At 40.1% G+C, this 14,922-nt stretch overlaps 3 protein-coding genes across 4 annotated transcripts; 2 read left to right on the top strand and 1 right to left on the bottom strand.

Annotated features, from left to right (window-relative positions):
- LOC105012574 (gap junction alpha-9 protein-like) lies at nt 1-4,813 on the top strand. The gene is made up of 2 exons (XM_010873498.2): nt 1-271; nt 1,310-4,813. Exon 2 carries the CDS (start codon nt 1,326-1,328, stop codon nt 2,901-2,903), a length of 1,578 nt encoding a protein of 525 aa, XP_010871800.1. The 5' UTR covers nt 1-271; nt 1,310-1,325; the 3' UTR covers nt 2,904-4,813.
- LOC114839973 (c-Myc-binding protein-like) lies at nt 4,096-6,671 on the bottom strand. 2 transcript variants are annotated; one of them, XM_029122868.2, is made up of 5 exons: nt 6,532-6,671; nt 6,133-6,205; nt 5,927-5,975; nt 5,190-5,319; nt 4,096-4,185 (listed from the first exon to the last, which is right to left on the bottom strand). In XM_029122868.2, the coding sequence occupies exons 1-5, from the start codon at nt 6,544-6,546 to the stop codon at nt 4,141-4,143; spliced, it is 312 nt and encodes a 103-aa protein (XP_028978701.1). In that variant the 5' UTR covers nt 6,547-6,671; the 3' UTR covers nt 4,096-4,140. The 2 variants fall into 2 exon arrangements, with proteins under 2 accessions (XP_028978701.1, XP_028978700.1); XM_029122867.2 differs by lacking the exon at nt 4,096-4,185 and having other exon boundaries at nt 5,039-5,319.
- Nucleotides 6,672-9,217: 2,546 nt separating this feature from the next.
- On the top strand, nt 9,218-13,735 carry rragcb (Ras-related GTP binding Cb). Its single transcript, XM_010873499.4, has 7 exons — nt 9,218-9,746; nt 10,125-10,328; nt 10,556-10,755; nt 10,894-11,008; nt 11,100-11,242; nt 11,528-11,676; nt 12,189-13,735. Exons 1-7 carry the CDS (start codon nt 9,561-9,563, stop codon nt 12,350-12,352), a joined length of 1,161 nt encoding a protein of 386 aa, XP_010871801.1. The 5' UTR covers nt 9,218-9,560; the 3' UTR covers nt 12,353-13,735.
- Nucleotides 13,736-14,922: the final 1,187 nt, after the last annotated feature.

The raw sequence follows: 14,922 nt of genomic DNA, 5'->3' as shown, positions 1-14,922 counted from the left end.
GCTGCAAGGTAAACGTCAAAGAATAGTACAATTGATTTCCCATGACAGACTATATAGTTCTGACCAACCCAGGACAGCGGGCTGCGTGTTTTCAGTTCCTTCGGCTGTGGGTACAGGGATGGTAGCCCTTGTTTACTAGGTTATTTGATGTTTTGCAGAAGATTAGAAGACGACGAAGACACAATGAGACCTGGATTGTATCCAACAGCAGAATATTTTGTTCTTATATACAAATATGCAGTGTATGCACATCTTATTTTCAAAATGAAAGGTAAGTTTACTTATGTTATTTGAGATTGAGTTATAACATACAAATGAAGAAAAACGCTGGAAAATGTTTATAACAGCATATTTTTCAGATAAAGAAAAGTTTGATTAAATGAATTTGCATAGTTTTAAGGGCAGATCATTTGCTCTGTACCTTGTAAATATAGTTTTACTTAGCTAATGAGTACTAGCCACAGTACGTAATAAAATGATTATCATTGATAATCGATTGACTCATCGATTAGCAAGTGATATTATAGTTATAATTTAGAGTCATATTTATCGAAGTCATCAATTCGACTTTTAAAATAAATGGAACTCTTTGGGGATGATTTATCTATGTTTTTTTCATGTATTATTTAACAGCTGAAAAAATTACAAAGTATAATCCAGCCCGTTTCTGAAAAAAGGTGGGGCTGGAGAATCGTTACCACTATCAAATCTTCCAGTTTACATTCCAGTTGAAACCATGTTTTGAAGCTGTAGAACACAGCTGTCAAACTGATACCAATGAGGGTCTAGTATGTGCTGTATTTTATATAACCAGGTGAGGGGAGATCCTAAGTGACATAATTAACTAATCAAGCACAAGGTAAGAGCAAAAACCTGCAAAGGCTCTGCCCTCCATTGAACAGGTTTGACACCTGTGCTGAAGTGTTTTTTAATATATATATATATTTATTTGTATTAGATTTTTTTACATTCAATTGCTTTAACATTGAAGTAAACCAATGTGATATTTTGGGTTCTGTACAGTTAAAGTAATTCTTCAATATTTAATAGATAAATACTTTAATCTTATAAGTCTATAAAATGTATTTAGCCATTTTAAGAACTTATACAATTTCAAGATCAATATAAATCTCGATTCTTAAAAAATTTCAGTTTACATATTCTCAGTCTATTTGGGTCAGTTTCGAGGAAAAAAAAGTCCAGTTTGACAAAAATAATCAAGAGAACTGGAGAGCTTTATTTTTTAGCCCAGGATTAGGTTTAATCTTTGTCTGTGAAACTGATAACACACTTTCTCCTATCAATTTAGCAAAACCCATGTGAAAATGGGAGATTGGAACTTTCTGGGAGGGATATTGGAGGAAGTCCATATTCACTCAACCATGGTCGGGAAGATCTGGCTGACCATCCTGTTTATCTTCCGGATGCTGGTCTTGGGCGTGGCTGCGGAGGACGTGTGGAACGACGAGCAGGCCGACTTCATCTGCAACACAGAGCAGCCGGGGTGCCGCAATGTGTGCTATGACTGGGCCTTCCCCATCTCACTCATACGATACTGGGTCCTCCAGGTCATCTTCGTCTCCTCGCCCTCCCTAGTTTACATGGGCCACGCGATATACCAGCTGAGAGTTCTGGAGAAGACACGCCACACTAAGAAGGCGGCGTTGCGTCGCGAGCTGGAGGCTGTAGATGCAGAGATGGTTGAGGTGCGGAGACGCATCGAGAGGGAGATGAGACAACTGGATCTGGGCAAACTCAACAAGGCCCCGCTGAGAGGTCCCCTGCTGCGCACCTACGTCGCCCACATTGTCACCCGCTCTGTAGTGGAGGTGTTTTTCATGTCGGTCCAGTACCTCCTCTACGGCCACCGCCTTAACCCTCTATTTAAGTGTGAGAGGGAGCCCTGCCCGAACGTGGTGGACTGCTTCATCTCCAGGCCCACGGAGAAGACCATCTTCATGATGTTCATGCAGGGAATTGCTGCCGTTTCCCTGTTCCTCAGCCTCTTGGAGATCATGCACCTGAGCTACAAGAAGCTGAAGAAAGTCATCCTTGACTACTATCCACATCTCAAGGACGACCTGGATGACTACTATGTCAGCAAATCCAAAAGAAACTCTGCTGTGCAACAGGTTTACATCGGAGGCACCTCCGCCAGCCGCAAGCCCACTATCCCTACGGCACCAAGCGGGTACACACTCCTACTGGAGAAGCAGGGCAACGGACCCACGTATCCCGTTCTCAGCGCCTCCTCCGCTTTTGTTCCCATTCAGGGGGACCCAGGTGTCCAGCCAGGCTCAGACAGCCACTGTACAGACAGTAAGGAGGGAGAGCTGCCAAGTCCTTCTGGGCACAACAGCAACTCAAACAACACCAGCAGTGAGACGACCCACTCTCCCACCGTGGACAAGCAGGATGAGCCGGAGGAGCTTGTCGTCCACCCTCTGCCCCATCCCGCGGATCGTTTCGCCCGCCACACAGACCGTGTCCTCCACCACGTGGGCTTCAAGTCAAGGGGCTCCGAGTATCCCACACTTCCCGTGGCAGATGCCTCTTCCTGCCCTAGCCTTTCGGTCATCGCACGGAAACCGCGGAGGGTGAGTGCACCCTGGAACTGTTCCACAGTGGTGGAGGGGAACGTCTCAGACAGTGGGGACTCCTACCCCGGGACCATAAGCATGAAGCCACGCTGTAGCTTCACTGCCAGTCGAGCCAGGGCCTACTCTAAGCCAGACCTCAAGAGACCGAGCAGGCCCCAGACCCCGGATTCAATAGGAGAGCTAAGCTCAGAGTCTCGGCACAGCCATGATGGCGAAAGCCCTCCTATCTGCTCTCCCAACCGCCGAATGTCATTAGCCAGTAGCGCAAGCAGCAGGCATGCTCCAGGCGACCTGCAGATCTAATCATTATTTAACTTATCATCATGTCACAAGAAACTGAGTAAGGTTACCTTTCAGGGCATACTTTGCAAACACTGTTTTTAAATAGACTTTTTCAGTTCTTGAGATAATGATGTACACAGTATGTATGTTGAAATGAACCAAGGCAGCAACGCTTTTTATTAGAGGTTGTTTAACACACCATGATTGCACCTGTTATTAAAAGACTAGAAGCCAAGCAGAACTGAAATATGTTTATTTTTATGTTTTAAAATATGAAAAAATAAATAACAAGATTTCCTAATTTTAATCGTTGTGGTAACATACTTTTTGAAAAAGCGAAATAATCAAGTAGTTTTAATTTTCCCGGTTAAAATTGGTCACTGGATTTTGCCAGCAACATAGCAACAAAATATACTGCAGTGTCAACTGTAATTGAACACACTATTATCAATAATACTACCATTACTACAATTATCAACACGCGTCCTACAATGTAGACTTTGACTTAGGAGTTATAAAACAGTTACATAATACTTTCAATTTGTTAGTTTTTCAGGTCAGTTCACTGCAGATGTCCTCCATCCTGAAAAAGCATTGATATTGCTGTGGCCCCCAAAGCCCACTGTTCATTTGAATGTGAAATAGGCATATTTATGAGGCTGTGGAAGGGGATTGATTTTGGATCGAGGCCTAATGCTTTTATATGTATTTCAATGATTTGTTGCCACAATTGCTTTATAAACTACAAATACATTAGTAAATACTAAAGAAATCCAGATATTTAACAAATCGTTCCCTAGGATATGGCTACCTCTAACAGCAAAAGCACAAACAACTTTAAACCAATCACAGGTTAAAATGTACTGTCTGATATCAAAATAATGTTAATGTTAACTTGAGTATAACAATCTTTAGTGTGCATTCCTGTCCCTGTAGTTCATGTGCCAAAAAAAGTGTAAAGGACTGAAATATTAAGGATTGGTAGGGGAACTTCTCAGATGTTGAGAATGAATGTAATAAATGCATCAACCAAAATTAATTTGCATAAAAGATATTTGGTGCAAATAGGTATTTATTGACTCATAAATTGGACAATGGATGATGCTTTATGAGGACTTGTACAAAACAAAAATACATTGCCTTTGCAATTCAAGATTATTCTATTATTGTTTAATACTTGACTATAAAGAAATAAACAGATTTACATTATGCGCCACTTCCAAAACAGTGGGAAAAAAATACTATTATACCAACTACTCTACTCGGGCGCTCCATCCACAGGCTCTGGTTCATACTGCTGAAGCTGTAAAAGAAGGTATAGAAAATTCAGGTACAGTGCCTATAGAAATTCTACTCCCCCTTTAACTTATCCACATTTTGTCCTCAGGGCCTCAGAACTTCATGTTTACATTAGGATTACTCTTATGCAAATACCATACCATAATCCACAATTCTGTATTTTTGTGAAATTAAATTTTACAATAAAAATACAAAACTGAAATATGATAATTGAAAGTCTTAACAACCTTATGGGATTCAAGATGGGTTTTCTTGAGTAAAGCAGAATTGTGAAGTGCTTGGGATGTTGTTGTCACATGCACACTTTGACCAGTCCAGCCGTTAAAGCTGGTAACTCCGTCAAAGTTGTCATTGGCCTTGTAGTAGCCTTTTTGATCAGTGTTTTACCTGCTCAGACATCCAGTTGGAAATACTAATCTAGTTGAGGTCTTGGTGGTGCCATACACCATCCACTCCTTAATAATCACCTTAACTGAGCTTCAATAGATATTCAAGACCACTGAAATGTTTTTATACCCATCCAGTGATCAGTGTCTTCCCACAACTTTGTCCCTCAGTTTTTTTGAAAGCTCCTAGGTGCACATGGTTGAGGACTTGATTTGCAAATCACAACCCGACTGAGGGATCTTACAGAAACTGTTGTGCAAATGTGTGCAGGATTTGTGTGATTCACTACAATGTGACACAGGTGGGGGCCAACTAACATGGTTTGTGATTGGTAAAATTTCGGCTGCAATTGCAAGAAGGTGGAAACTTTTTCAATTCTGATATTTTAGTTCAGTGTTTTTATTATAAATAATTTAATTTCAACAGTAACTATAAAAAAATAATTAAAATGCCAGAAACTGTGAAAGACTTTCTATATTTACTGTATTGGCATGGTACATAAGATCATACATGTTGGGGCATGGGGGCGGGGCTTCCCAAACACAGATTCGGATTAAAACTAATTTGGGACTAAACCAGGTCAATGATCACCCTATATATTTCAGGATTCTTTTTTCTGACCCGGTTTCTGAGGTCTCGGTTTTCCTCTGTAAGCAGATCCAACTTCTGTTGCAGCTCAGACAGCTCCAGACGAAGGGCCTCGGTATCTGCAGGCTCAGCCCCTGCTACACCGAGGTGATGCTTTAGAAAGCTGTGGTTTAGGTGAAGGTGAATGGTAAACCCCCCACCCTTTTTTTTGTTGATAATAAAATGAAGACAGATTTAAGACAGAACTGTTGGTGCATAGAATGGAAGGTGTCGCCATCGGGGATTACCTCAGGTGGCCGCATGTTCTGGAGGAGGCAGTACTATCACTAAACTAGCCACTGGCATAACTAAACTCTCCTTAAAGACATCAGAACCACAAATGTTGACAAGGATGCTGTGGTAAACTCTACAAAGATGTCAGTAGTCATCAGATTTTGGGTTAGATAATTTTCCTCTCCAAAGACTAGGGCTCAACACCTACTTAAAGTCAAGTTGACTACTTGCATGGAATGGAGCCAATATACCATTATAACCCTTGCTTGTTATTCACACAAAAGTGTTGCAAAGACAAAGGCAGTGATCCTACTGTCGTGATGCCTCATCCAGGCTTTTTGGGGATTCCCAAGTGAAAATATCAAATAAAGTTTAGCTTTCATGTTTACTTGGACGAAAACTGTTTGAAAACAGTAAAATGCCATGAACTCTTTAATGACATCAGTTGGTGCAGGTGTGTGTTGATACCAGAATATTTAACCAAAGCAAAAGGATACTCCAAAGCGTTATTAGGTTTCTCGGTTTCTTCGTATAAGGCCACCAACACTGCAAACATAATAAGTGGTATTAGATTGAGGGTGGTGTGTATGTTCTATGAAGCCTAAGCAAGTTTTAAGGATTTAAATGAATTGTTTTTAATTCATTGTTTTACAAATTATCGAAATGTTTGATACAATATGCATTGTGCCAGAAATAGACCTACCATTGGTGAGGCTGTCCAAAACTCCAGCTTTTTCTAGATATCTTCGAAATTGTTCTCTTTTGGATTCCGAAGCCTGAAACATGCCGAAAACACTATCAAAAATTTTACAATTAAAAACACTTAATCTGGGCTTGTTTGCTTGAACCTACATAACGTTGCTCCTGTAACGTTTCCAGAGAGGAAACTTAGCAAGCAAAATTCACGTCTGGTTTACGATACAGTTTGACAACGAACTTTCTGCAGATTATGTGTATGCCAGTGTTTCAGTGAGCGTTCCATGGTAACGTTAGCTTACGTTGCTACAAGCAAAGCTAGCTTACGTTGCTACAGTGTGTTCATATGACATGAACGACATCTTCACACCACATTTGTTCATTGAAGAAAGGTTTGTATACTTACTCTGTAATGGGCCATTGTGGCAGATATGAAGCAGTAGCGTTATTAGAAGTATCAACAGTTCAAAATATTCTAGCAAGAGCTTGATAATTGGGCGTGACCGCAATTTCAAATTTACGGTTGCTATAACGACAAAACGATAACAACATCAGAAACTTTTAAAGGGGAAAATCTGAAGTTACAATTATGAAAAGTAGTATGTAAATAGGACACAAGGAATATTGTGAAAACAGGATAAAGATTCCCAGTAGTTTGGTAATTATAAAATGTTCACAATGCCCACCCTACATGTTTAGTCATATATATCTTATCAATTGGTTATTGGAATATACTGTAACTCATAACGCCTCAGGGGCTTCTGCTTAATGACTATTGTAACATTTAGTTTAAGGGTTCAACCTAAGCAGAACTGATAACTTGTTTTACACCAGTGTTTGTAAAGAAAGGAAATCCAAACACTAACTCTTCTGAACATGGCTCAAACTATACTTTTGATATATATAGATATAGTCTTTCAAATTTACAGATGTCTGTGTATATAAGAACACTTGTACTTTGTCGTGATGCCTCATCCAGGCTTTTTGGGGATTCCCAAGTGAAAATATCAAATAAAGTTTAGCTTTCATGTTTACTTGGACGAAAACTGTTTGAAAACAGTAAAATGCCATGAACTCTTTAATGACATCAGTTGGTTCAGGTGTGTGTTGATATATTACGGTTGCTATAACGACAAAACGATAACAACATCAGAAACTTTTAAAGGGGAAAATCTGAAGTTACAATTATGAAAAGTAGTATGTAAATAGGACACAAGGAATATTGTGAAAACAGGATAAAGATTCCCAGTAGTTTGGTAATTATAAAATGTTCACAATGCCCACCCTACATGTTTAGTCATATATATCTTATCAATTGGTTATTGGAATATACTGTAACTCATAACGCCTCAGGGGCTTCTGCTTAATGACTATTGTAACATTTAGTTTAAGGGTTCAACCTAAGCAGAACTGATAACTTGTTTTACACCAGTGTTTGTAAAGAAAGGAAATCCAAACACTAACTCTTCTGAACATGGCTCAAACTATACTTTTGATATATATATATATAGTCTTTCAAATTTACAGATGTCTGTGTATATAAGAACACTTGTACTTTAATGATGACAACTCATGGAGTTTGCTTAAGATATTAGGAGCTTTTATTGCAACCAAGTTCTGTGGTTCCAAGTTCTATAAGGCAGAAATTCAGCATTCAGTCACTAGTTCCAAAAGTGTTTTTACATAAAAAGAGGGATATTCATGCAAAAAACAACCCAATCCCCACTTTAAAGTATGTTGCGTTGTGTGATGTGGGACTGTTTTGGATACAAAGGCGCTGAGAACCTTATTAGGAGACATGGCATATGGACCAAGATATTTTAGAAAAACTAAAACTGGGTGTTAGTTGGATCTTCCAGCAGCCATTCTCCAGTTGCACACAAAAATGTCTCACTGATAACAGCATCAAGCTTGTGTAATGCTTTCCCAGTCCTCTGATACTAATTGAATACCCATAGGGGGAGTTAAAGAGTCTACAACTGAAGATGGACCTGAAGATGGACTACATGGTTGAATGGGCTCAGATAATGTGTTGTCAGTGCTGTTATCTTTGCAAGGGAGGGGTGCACATTATTGTACCTAATTATTTTTTAGTCAAGAAAAAAATTATTGAATAATTTGAATCTTGAACAATTTTATCTCAAGTGAAGGTTAGATTTCACTTGTATTTTGAGTATAAATAAAGCTGAGAAACCACAATTAGATTTTTTATAGCCGTTTTTGCTTGCCTTTAAGTTGACAGTGTATGTTGCACAGGTTTGGTATTGACTATGGCAGTATAGTTTACAGTTCCTTACTGGCTGTATATGTAGAGCCTGTACAATATGTATTGAAATTAAACCACGCAAAGTAATTTTTTGCTTGTGACATGTTGTGATATGTTGAGGTGTCTTCAGTCATTTATATAACATTAATGACAAGACCTGTTCTATTAAGTCTTAAACACCTGGCCAGCTGAAATAAGTGGGTATAAAGCTGAGATTTGCTTGGGTCGCAGCCCATACTGGGCTGTAAGGAAATGAGGCAGCCAATGTACAGGCCAAAAAGGCCTTTTACTAAAAAGGTCAATGTTTTATTTCCATGAGCCAATCAGAGTATAATATAGACAGCAAAAAAAAAGCATTGCTTTCCTATACTATAGAAAGTCAGGGATGTGAGGAACAGAGCAAGAGCCAGAAGATTGGAGGTCTTCTTTACAAGACTTAAAGTGGTACACTGTCAGATGATTTAATCGTTACATCAATAAGGATAGATCTTACAACAGGTTGGTATGATTAATCCCAGGATATAGTAATGCATGTGTAAATACAGTGTGGGCGGTATGAATGGAAACGAGATGGATTAAGTATGAGAAAAGCGAGTATACAGGAATTTTATATAAAACGTTTATTTTTTGAGCACAGCATCAACATAATGGTTTCATTTTTTAGAGAAAATTATATGGCAGGTAAAATATCGTTGCTCCCTGTCTCTGGCCCACACTAAAGCACAGTAGGGTGTCGGTAAGTCACCAGTAAGGTTTAATGCCCACATATTAAACACCACCGACGAAGAAAACCATGAGAATAAAGTGGGGCGGGGACAATGCAGTTTATGGCGGAAATGAGTAGTTGTAGCTGGTAGAGCTAGTAAGTAGTAGAAAAAGGAACATTGAGGTTCTTGCTAAGTCAAATTAACGGTGTAGCGTTAAATAATGACGTCAAAGCTGGTACTAGCATGCTGGTTCGTATTAAATAGTGAATACACCTTATAGCATAACTATCGTCTTCTTGTGTCACGACTTCGATTCCAATAAGCAAGCAATCCCAATACGCGTTAGGTAGCTACGCTAGTAGTTAGCGGTAGCTGGCTGGCTAGCTATTTAAACAGACTTGGATTTGACAAGTGAATTTAATTAACTACAACTATCCTTGATAACTTTGAAGTTCGGGAGAAATGTCGATTCAGTATGAGGAGCCTGCGTTGGCAGATAGCTACAGTGTTGTAGACTCTTTCCCAAAGGATTTTGGATACGGAGTTGAAGAACCAGATATCGAGGAGGAGAACACAACGTCAGGTGACACTAAACCAAGGATCCTGCTGATGGGATTGCGGAGAAGTGGGAAATCTTCCATTCAAAAGGTGTTGCTGCTAGTTTTGCTTTCCAAAAAGGCACTGCTGCCTTTCTATGCATCACTACCCGTTGTCTGTGGCTCATACGAATTTCTGGTAGCCATTCTCTCGAACGGACGGCATTTGTAGCTGGTAGTATTGTTTTGTTGGCGCACAATTTTGTCCACAATATGATTGAATGTATTATACATTTTGTTTAGACTTTTTTTTAACATACTGTGGAAAAGATGGAGGCAGAGTTTTGTTAAAATAAGCAATAGTGTTTAGTTAAAATAGGGGTTCCATTCCGCGGTACTGAATAAATGTGCACCGGAGGCAGTGTCTTAAATTGCTAGACCACCATAGGCAACCATTGATTGAATTTCTCTGTGGTGCTCCTCTTTCCAGGTTGTTTTCCACAAGATGTCGCCAAACGAGACATTGTTCTTGGAGAGCACCAACAAAATCTACAAAGATGACATCTCAAGCACCTCTTTTGTCAATTTCCAAATCTGGGACTTCCCTGGTCAGGTGGACTTCTTCGACCCTACTTTTGACTATGAGATGATCTTCAGGGGCACAGGGGCTTTGATCTTTGTCATTGATGCTCAGGTACGACCATTTGCTCTTATGCTAACCACGTGTTGAGACGGCACATCTTGCAAATCTTCTCTGCCTGTTGAACGACTGTTAAACCCCTTTTTGTCATGGTAGTAGCTTCAAAATATTTTTTTAAATAAATACGTTGATATTCAGTTGTGATTTACCCTGTAGTAATTTAATTGCAGTGGCTCCGCTCTGCTAATGGGGCTGTCTGTTTTCTGTCTTGGTTTCATCAGGATGATTATGTTGAAGCCTTAGGAAGGCTGCATCTCACTGTGTCCCGGGCCTACAGGATCAACCCAGAGATCAACTTTGAGGTGTTCATCCATAAAGTCGATGGCCTGTCAGACGATCACAAGATAGAAACCCAAAGAGACATCCATCAAAGAGCCAATGACGACTTGGCAGATGCCAGCCTGGAGAAGCTTCATCTTAGGTGAGTGTAAAGATCAAGATGCAGCATAATGAACGTGCGCCCTGTTCGACAAACCCTGGCAATTCAACAGGTGTTTGTGGAACAAAAACCCAGGAGATGTCAATGCGATTTTGAATTCTATCTCTTTGTATTTTTCAGCTTTTATTTGACCAGCATCTATGACCACTCCATATTTGAAGCATTCAGTAAAGTTGTTCAGAAGCTCATTCCTCAGCTACCAACACTGGAGAACCTTCTGAACATTTTCATATCAGTATGACTTCTTTCTTTCTCTTAACCATTTGACCAATGTGTCAATTCACCAGTGTTCTAATCCTTTCTGTAAATATTGTTTTTCGGGACAGAACTCTGGAATTGAGAAGGCGTTCCTGTTTGACGTGGTCAGTAAGATCTACATCGCTACAGACAGCAGCCCGGTGGACATGCAGTCATACGAGCTGTGCTGTGACATGATCGACGTGGTCATTGACGTCTCTTGTATATATGGGTGAGAGAAACAACCTTCTCTCCAGAATGTTTGTTTGTGGTGGAAATCTAGTGTTTTATACAACTACTCTATGCTTCCTTGGGGGATTGTATGACCCAGTCATTTAAATCAACAACCCAGTACATGTGCGTCGCTGCCTAGCCTGTTTTAATAAGAGGCGTGTGTGGAAAATGTTTTTGAAATTGTTGTGGTTGATTGCTGTAGATTACAGAGATTATGAAATGGAGAATATTGAGTGGTCTTGTGAGGGGAAAAAATAGTTTTTTAATTTTTATTTTACTGCAGCCTGAGGGCGGACGGAAGTGGCAGTGCCTATGATAAGGAGTCATTAGCTATCATCAAGCTGAACAACACCACTGTGCTCTACCTGAAGGAGGTCACCAAGTTCCTAGCTCTTGTCTGCATACTCCGAGAGGAGAGCTTTGAAAAGAAAGGTAAGAAGACATTCTGGCACTGTCAAAATAAAAATCTTTCATTTTATGCTAGCTGTGTCCTCCAAATGGAATTAATTGGTAAGTCTTCAGTGTGAGGTGCAGAAGAATTCAGTAGTACTTGTCTCCACTGGTGTAGCTACAACCTGACATTCTTTTCAGTCTATGTATTTGGTTGCCCCGCGTAGTTCCAGCTAATCAATGAAATCCACATTGTTTCTAACTAATTATTGACGATTAGTTGTTCTCATCACTAGTTTCGGAGGATCCACTTCATTGTGTCGACCAGGTGATTAGGTTGTTTGAAACCTGTGTTGATTGAATAGAATTTGCATATAATGCCACTCAAGATCCATTCGAGATCCATGCGAGTGGTTGAGATGATATGGGGCCCACACAGACACATGACGAGTTCTGCAGACTAGACAGTTTTACCACTCATGGGCAAAGATGGTTTTAATGTTCCCATTCAGTCACCTGCTGATGTTCCCCCGATGTGTTTTGTTTTCTTTCAGGATTGATAGACTATAACTTCCACTGTTTTCGCAAAGCCACTCAGGAGGTGTTCGAAGTGGGGTCCTTGACACAAAGGACAGGACTGCAGCGGTCACAGTCGACCTCCCCCAACAACAGCTTGTCCAACTTAAAATTTGGTGCATTAAACGGAAGTGTTGTTTAGAAGAGTGGAAGGGCAGACTTTTGGAGCGCCTTATCACACTGAGAACACACAGGGACCTACCGCCTGGTTTACCTGGGAGTATCAACGGTGAAACACGGGGAGGAGAGTTTAGGATGACACTTGGGATGCAGCTTTGGGCAAAGAATGGAAAATGTATATGACCGCTGGAATGGAGAACTGAAACCAGCAAGCACATCTACTGTAAGCACCTAGAGGATGGGTATTGCCTCTAATCACTATTGTTCAATGGTGATTTGATATATTTTTTTTTATACAAACAGTTGGTCTGTCTGAGCACAATAATATAAACAGGGCACTATCTGACACCCCCACCATTATTTCTGGTGACAATTGATTAGATATTGGGCGCTGTATCAACCAGAGGCATAGTTTGAAGCCTGCATTGATTCAGTTTCAGTCTGTAGCCTAATCCACTATAAAATGAGTTTAGCTGTAGACCAGTCCCCTGTGGTGTATAAAACATAGTTTGAACTATATTATTGATGAAATGTGGGAATGTTTGCTGAATTGTTTCATGTCACAAATTCCTGGGTCCAACTGTTTTTCTGTATGTATAGTTTCTGGTCCTTTAATATTTAACATTTGCTTGCACTGTTAAGATTGGTGTGTACAGTTTTTTTTTTTCTTACATGAAATGCTTTCTGAAAGGTCAGTACAGTAGTTCAAGTGTTTCCAATTGGGTACCAACCACAGCCACTGTGATATATTGAGGTTATCACTGCTTACCCTGAATGGAATTCTGCTCTCTACATGTTACACTGTGTAGCCTGACTACCTATTATTTTCACTCTATAAGCATTTCTTTAATGAAGTGATTGATAGAGAGCTGTGCTATTACTCTGGGTAGTCAGGCAACCCCATAGTGCACTATGTATGGAACAAGAGTGGTATTTGGGACATGGACCACATCGTACTGTGAAAAGTTTACAGTACTGCTAGTTGTAGTAGTTTGTGAGACTCTGTATTAAATAGGTTTCAAATGGAGTAGTTAAGCGTGTTGGTTTTACAGCTTCCGTGGCTCTGTAGGAAATGTTATGTGCATTAAAATGGAACCCTATTCTCTTTACAGTGCACTATTTGACCAGGGCTGAAGTAGTTCACTATATAGAGGACCAAGCCTTTCTGATTAAACTTTGTCACTTGATGATTTCATCACTGTGAAATTATTGCATTGGTCTTTGTTCTGCTTTTACATGCGAGGGGAGTGAATTGTTTAATCTAATGTGCCAGATGCCAGCCACAAGGTTGTTTTAAAATATACTAATATTGTTGAGTTAATTAAGCATTTGAATTAGAGGGGAACTATCTCCCACTATTTTGTCTGAAATTGTGAGATGCATTAAAGATATTTTTTCATTTGAATATACAGGATTTTCTTTACTGTATCATCTCAGAACAGGGAACACTTAGGACCCTATACAGCAAAAGCATAATCTTGAATCAAAGTCTTAAAAGGTTTGTAAAGTAACATTCACTAATTCAATGCTATATGTGCCTTACTCTAACCGGGTCATTGCTCTTCAACATTTGTAGAATACGACCAACTCACACAGGCTGTGGTGCAGGTTGAAGCTTGCATCCACCACAAATCCATGTGGTTTCTTAATGGAAAGCAAAGGGGAAACTTCCCTTACTCGCTAAATTCTTATTCCTTCTGCAATCTCTGGTCTCTTGGCCATCCCACTCCTAAGGGAAGGCAGCTCACAAGCCCAGGCCAAAATATTCACTGTGGTTGAACCAGCTTCACCTGGAAAGTAGGAGAGTCCCTGCCCATCTTCAAAGTTCATCCAAAATAACTCCCCACCCTTGTCATTCCCAACCCCAAACATTAACTACAATGTGAAACCGTTCTTGCAAATTCTATAATATTTCTCTAGCACTGATTTGATTGCTCCTACATTGAATAGGGCATAGCAACTACTAATGAGTTGTTTGCAGGGTTGAAACGTGGTTATTGGAGCTTGGCCACTGAGTTGCGGAAAAATATCTGACGTCATGCATATAGAGACCTCGGTACAGAGAACAGGACTTGAAACCTATGTAGGAGAAGAAGAAAAACAGTCTGAAAAAGATCTAAATCCAGGGCTGACAGTTGGGCCATCACCATTGTTACATACGCTTGCGACAAAAATCTAGCCAGTTAGCTAGACCAGTGTTTCTTAATCCTGGTCCTGGGGACCCAAAAGGGTGCACAGTTTTGTTTTTGCCCTAGCACTCACACAACTGTTTCAAATGTTGCCCTACCACCTACACACCTGATTGACATAATCAACCTATCATCAAGCCTTTAGTTTGAATCAGGGTGTGTGAGTGCCTGGGCAAAAACAAAAACGTGCACCCCTTTGGGTCCCGAAGACCTGGATTAAGAAACACTGTGCTAGACTAAAGTGTGAGAAAACAATAATTAGTGATGTATACGTAGGCCCTCTAGAGGGCCTTGAGGCATCAATGTCAATGATGTTGGCTGGTGCCTTCTATTCAAAGACTGCGGGCCTAGCCAATGAGCGTTGAGCCCACCTAGGTTATTTCTTACAGGAGACTACCAAAGA

Source organism: Esox lucius, chromosome 10 (genome assembly GCF_011004845.1).
Source record: "Esox lucius isolate fEsoLuc1 chromosome 10, fEsoLuc1.pri, whole genome shotgun sequence".
In the NCBI taxonomy this organism is placed as follows: Eukaryota; Metazoa; Chordata; class Actinopteri; order Esociformes; family Esocidae; genus Esox; species Esox lucius.
This window is presented reverse-complemented; position numbering and strand designations above follow the sequence as displayed.

Coding starts and splice junctions, on each gene's coding strand:
- LOC105012574 (XM_010873498.2), top strand. CDS start 1,326: ATGGGAGATTGGAACTTTCTGGGAGGGATATTGGAGGAAGTCCATATT.
- LOC114839973 (XM_029122867.2), bottom strand. Junction 5,976..6,132: donor TTTGGACAGCCTCACCAATG/GTAGGTCTATTT, acceptor TTATGTTTGCAG/TGTTGGTGGCCTTATACGAA. Junction 5,320..5,926: donor AAACCTAATAACGCTTTGGA/GTATCCTTTTGC, acceptor CCTAAACCACAG/CTTTCTAAAGCATCACCTCG.
- rragcb (XM_010873499.4), top strand. CDS start 9,561: ATGTCGATTCAGTATGAGGAGCCTGCGTTGGCAGATAGCTACAGTGTT. Junction 11,009..11,099: donor TTCTGAACATTTTCATATCA/GTATGACTTCTT, acceptor TTTTCGGGACAG/AACTCTGGAATTGAGAAGGC. Junction 11,243..11,527: donor GACGTCTCTTGTATATATGG/GTGAGAGAAACA, acceptor ATTTTACTGCAG/CCTGAGGGCGGACGGAAGTG.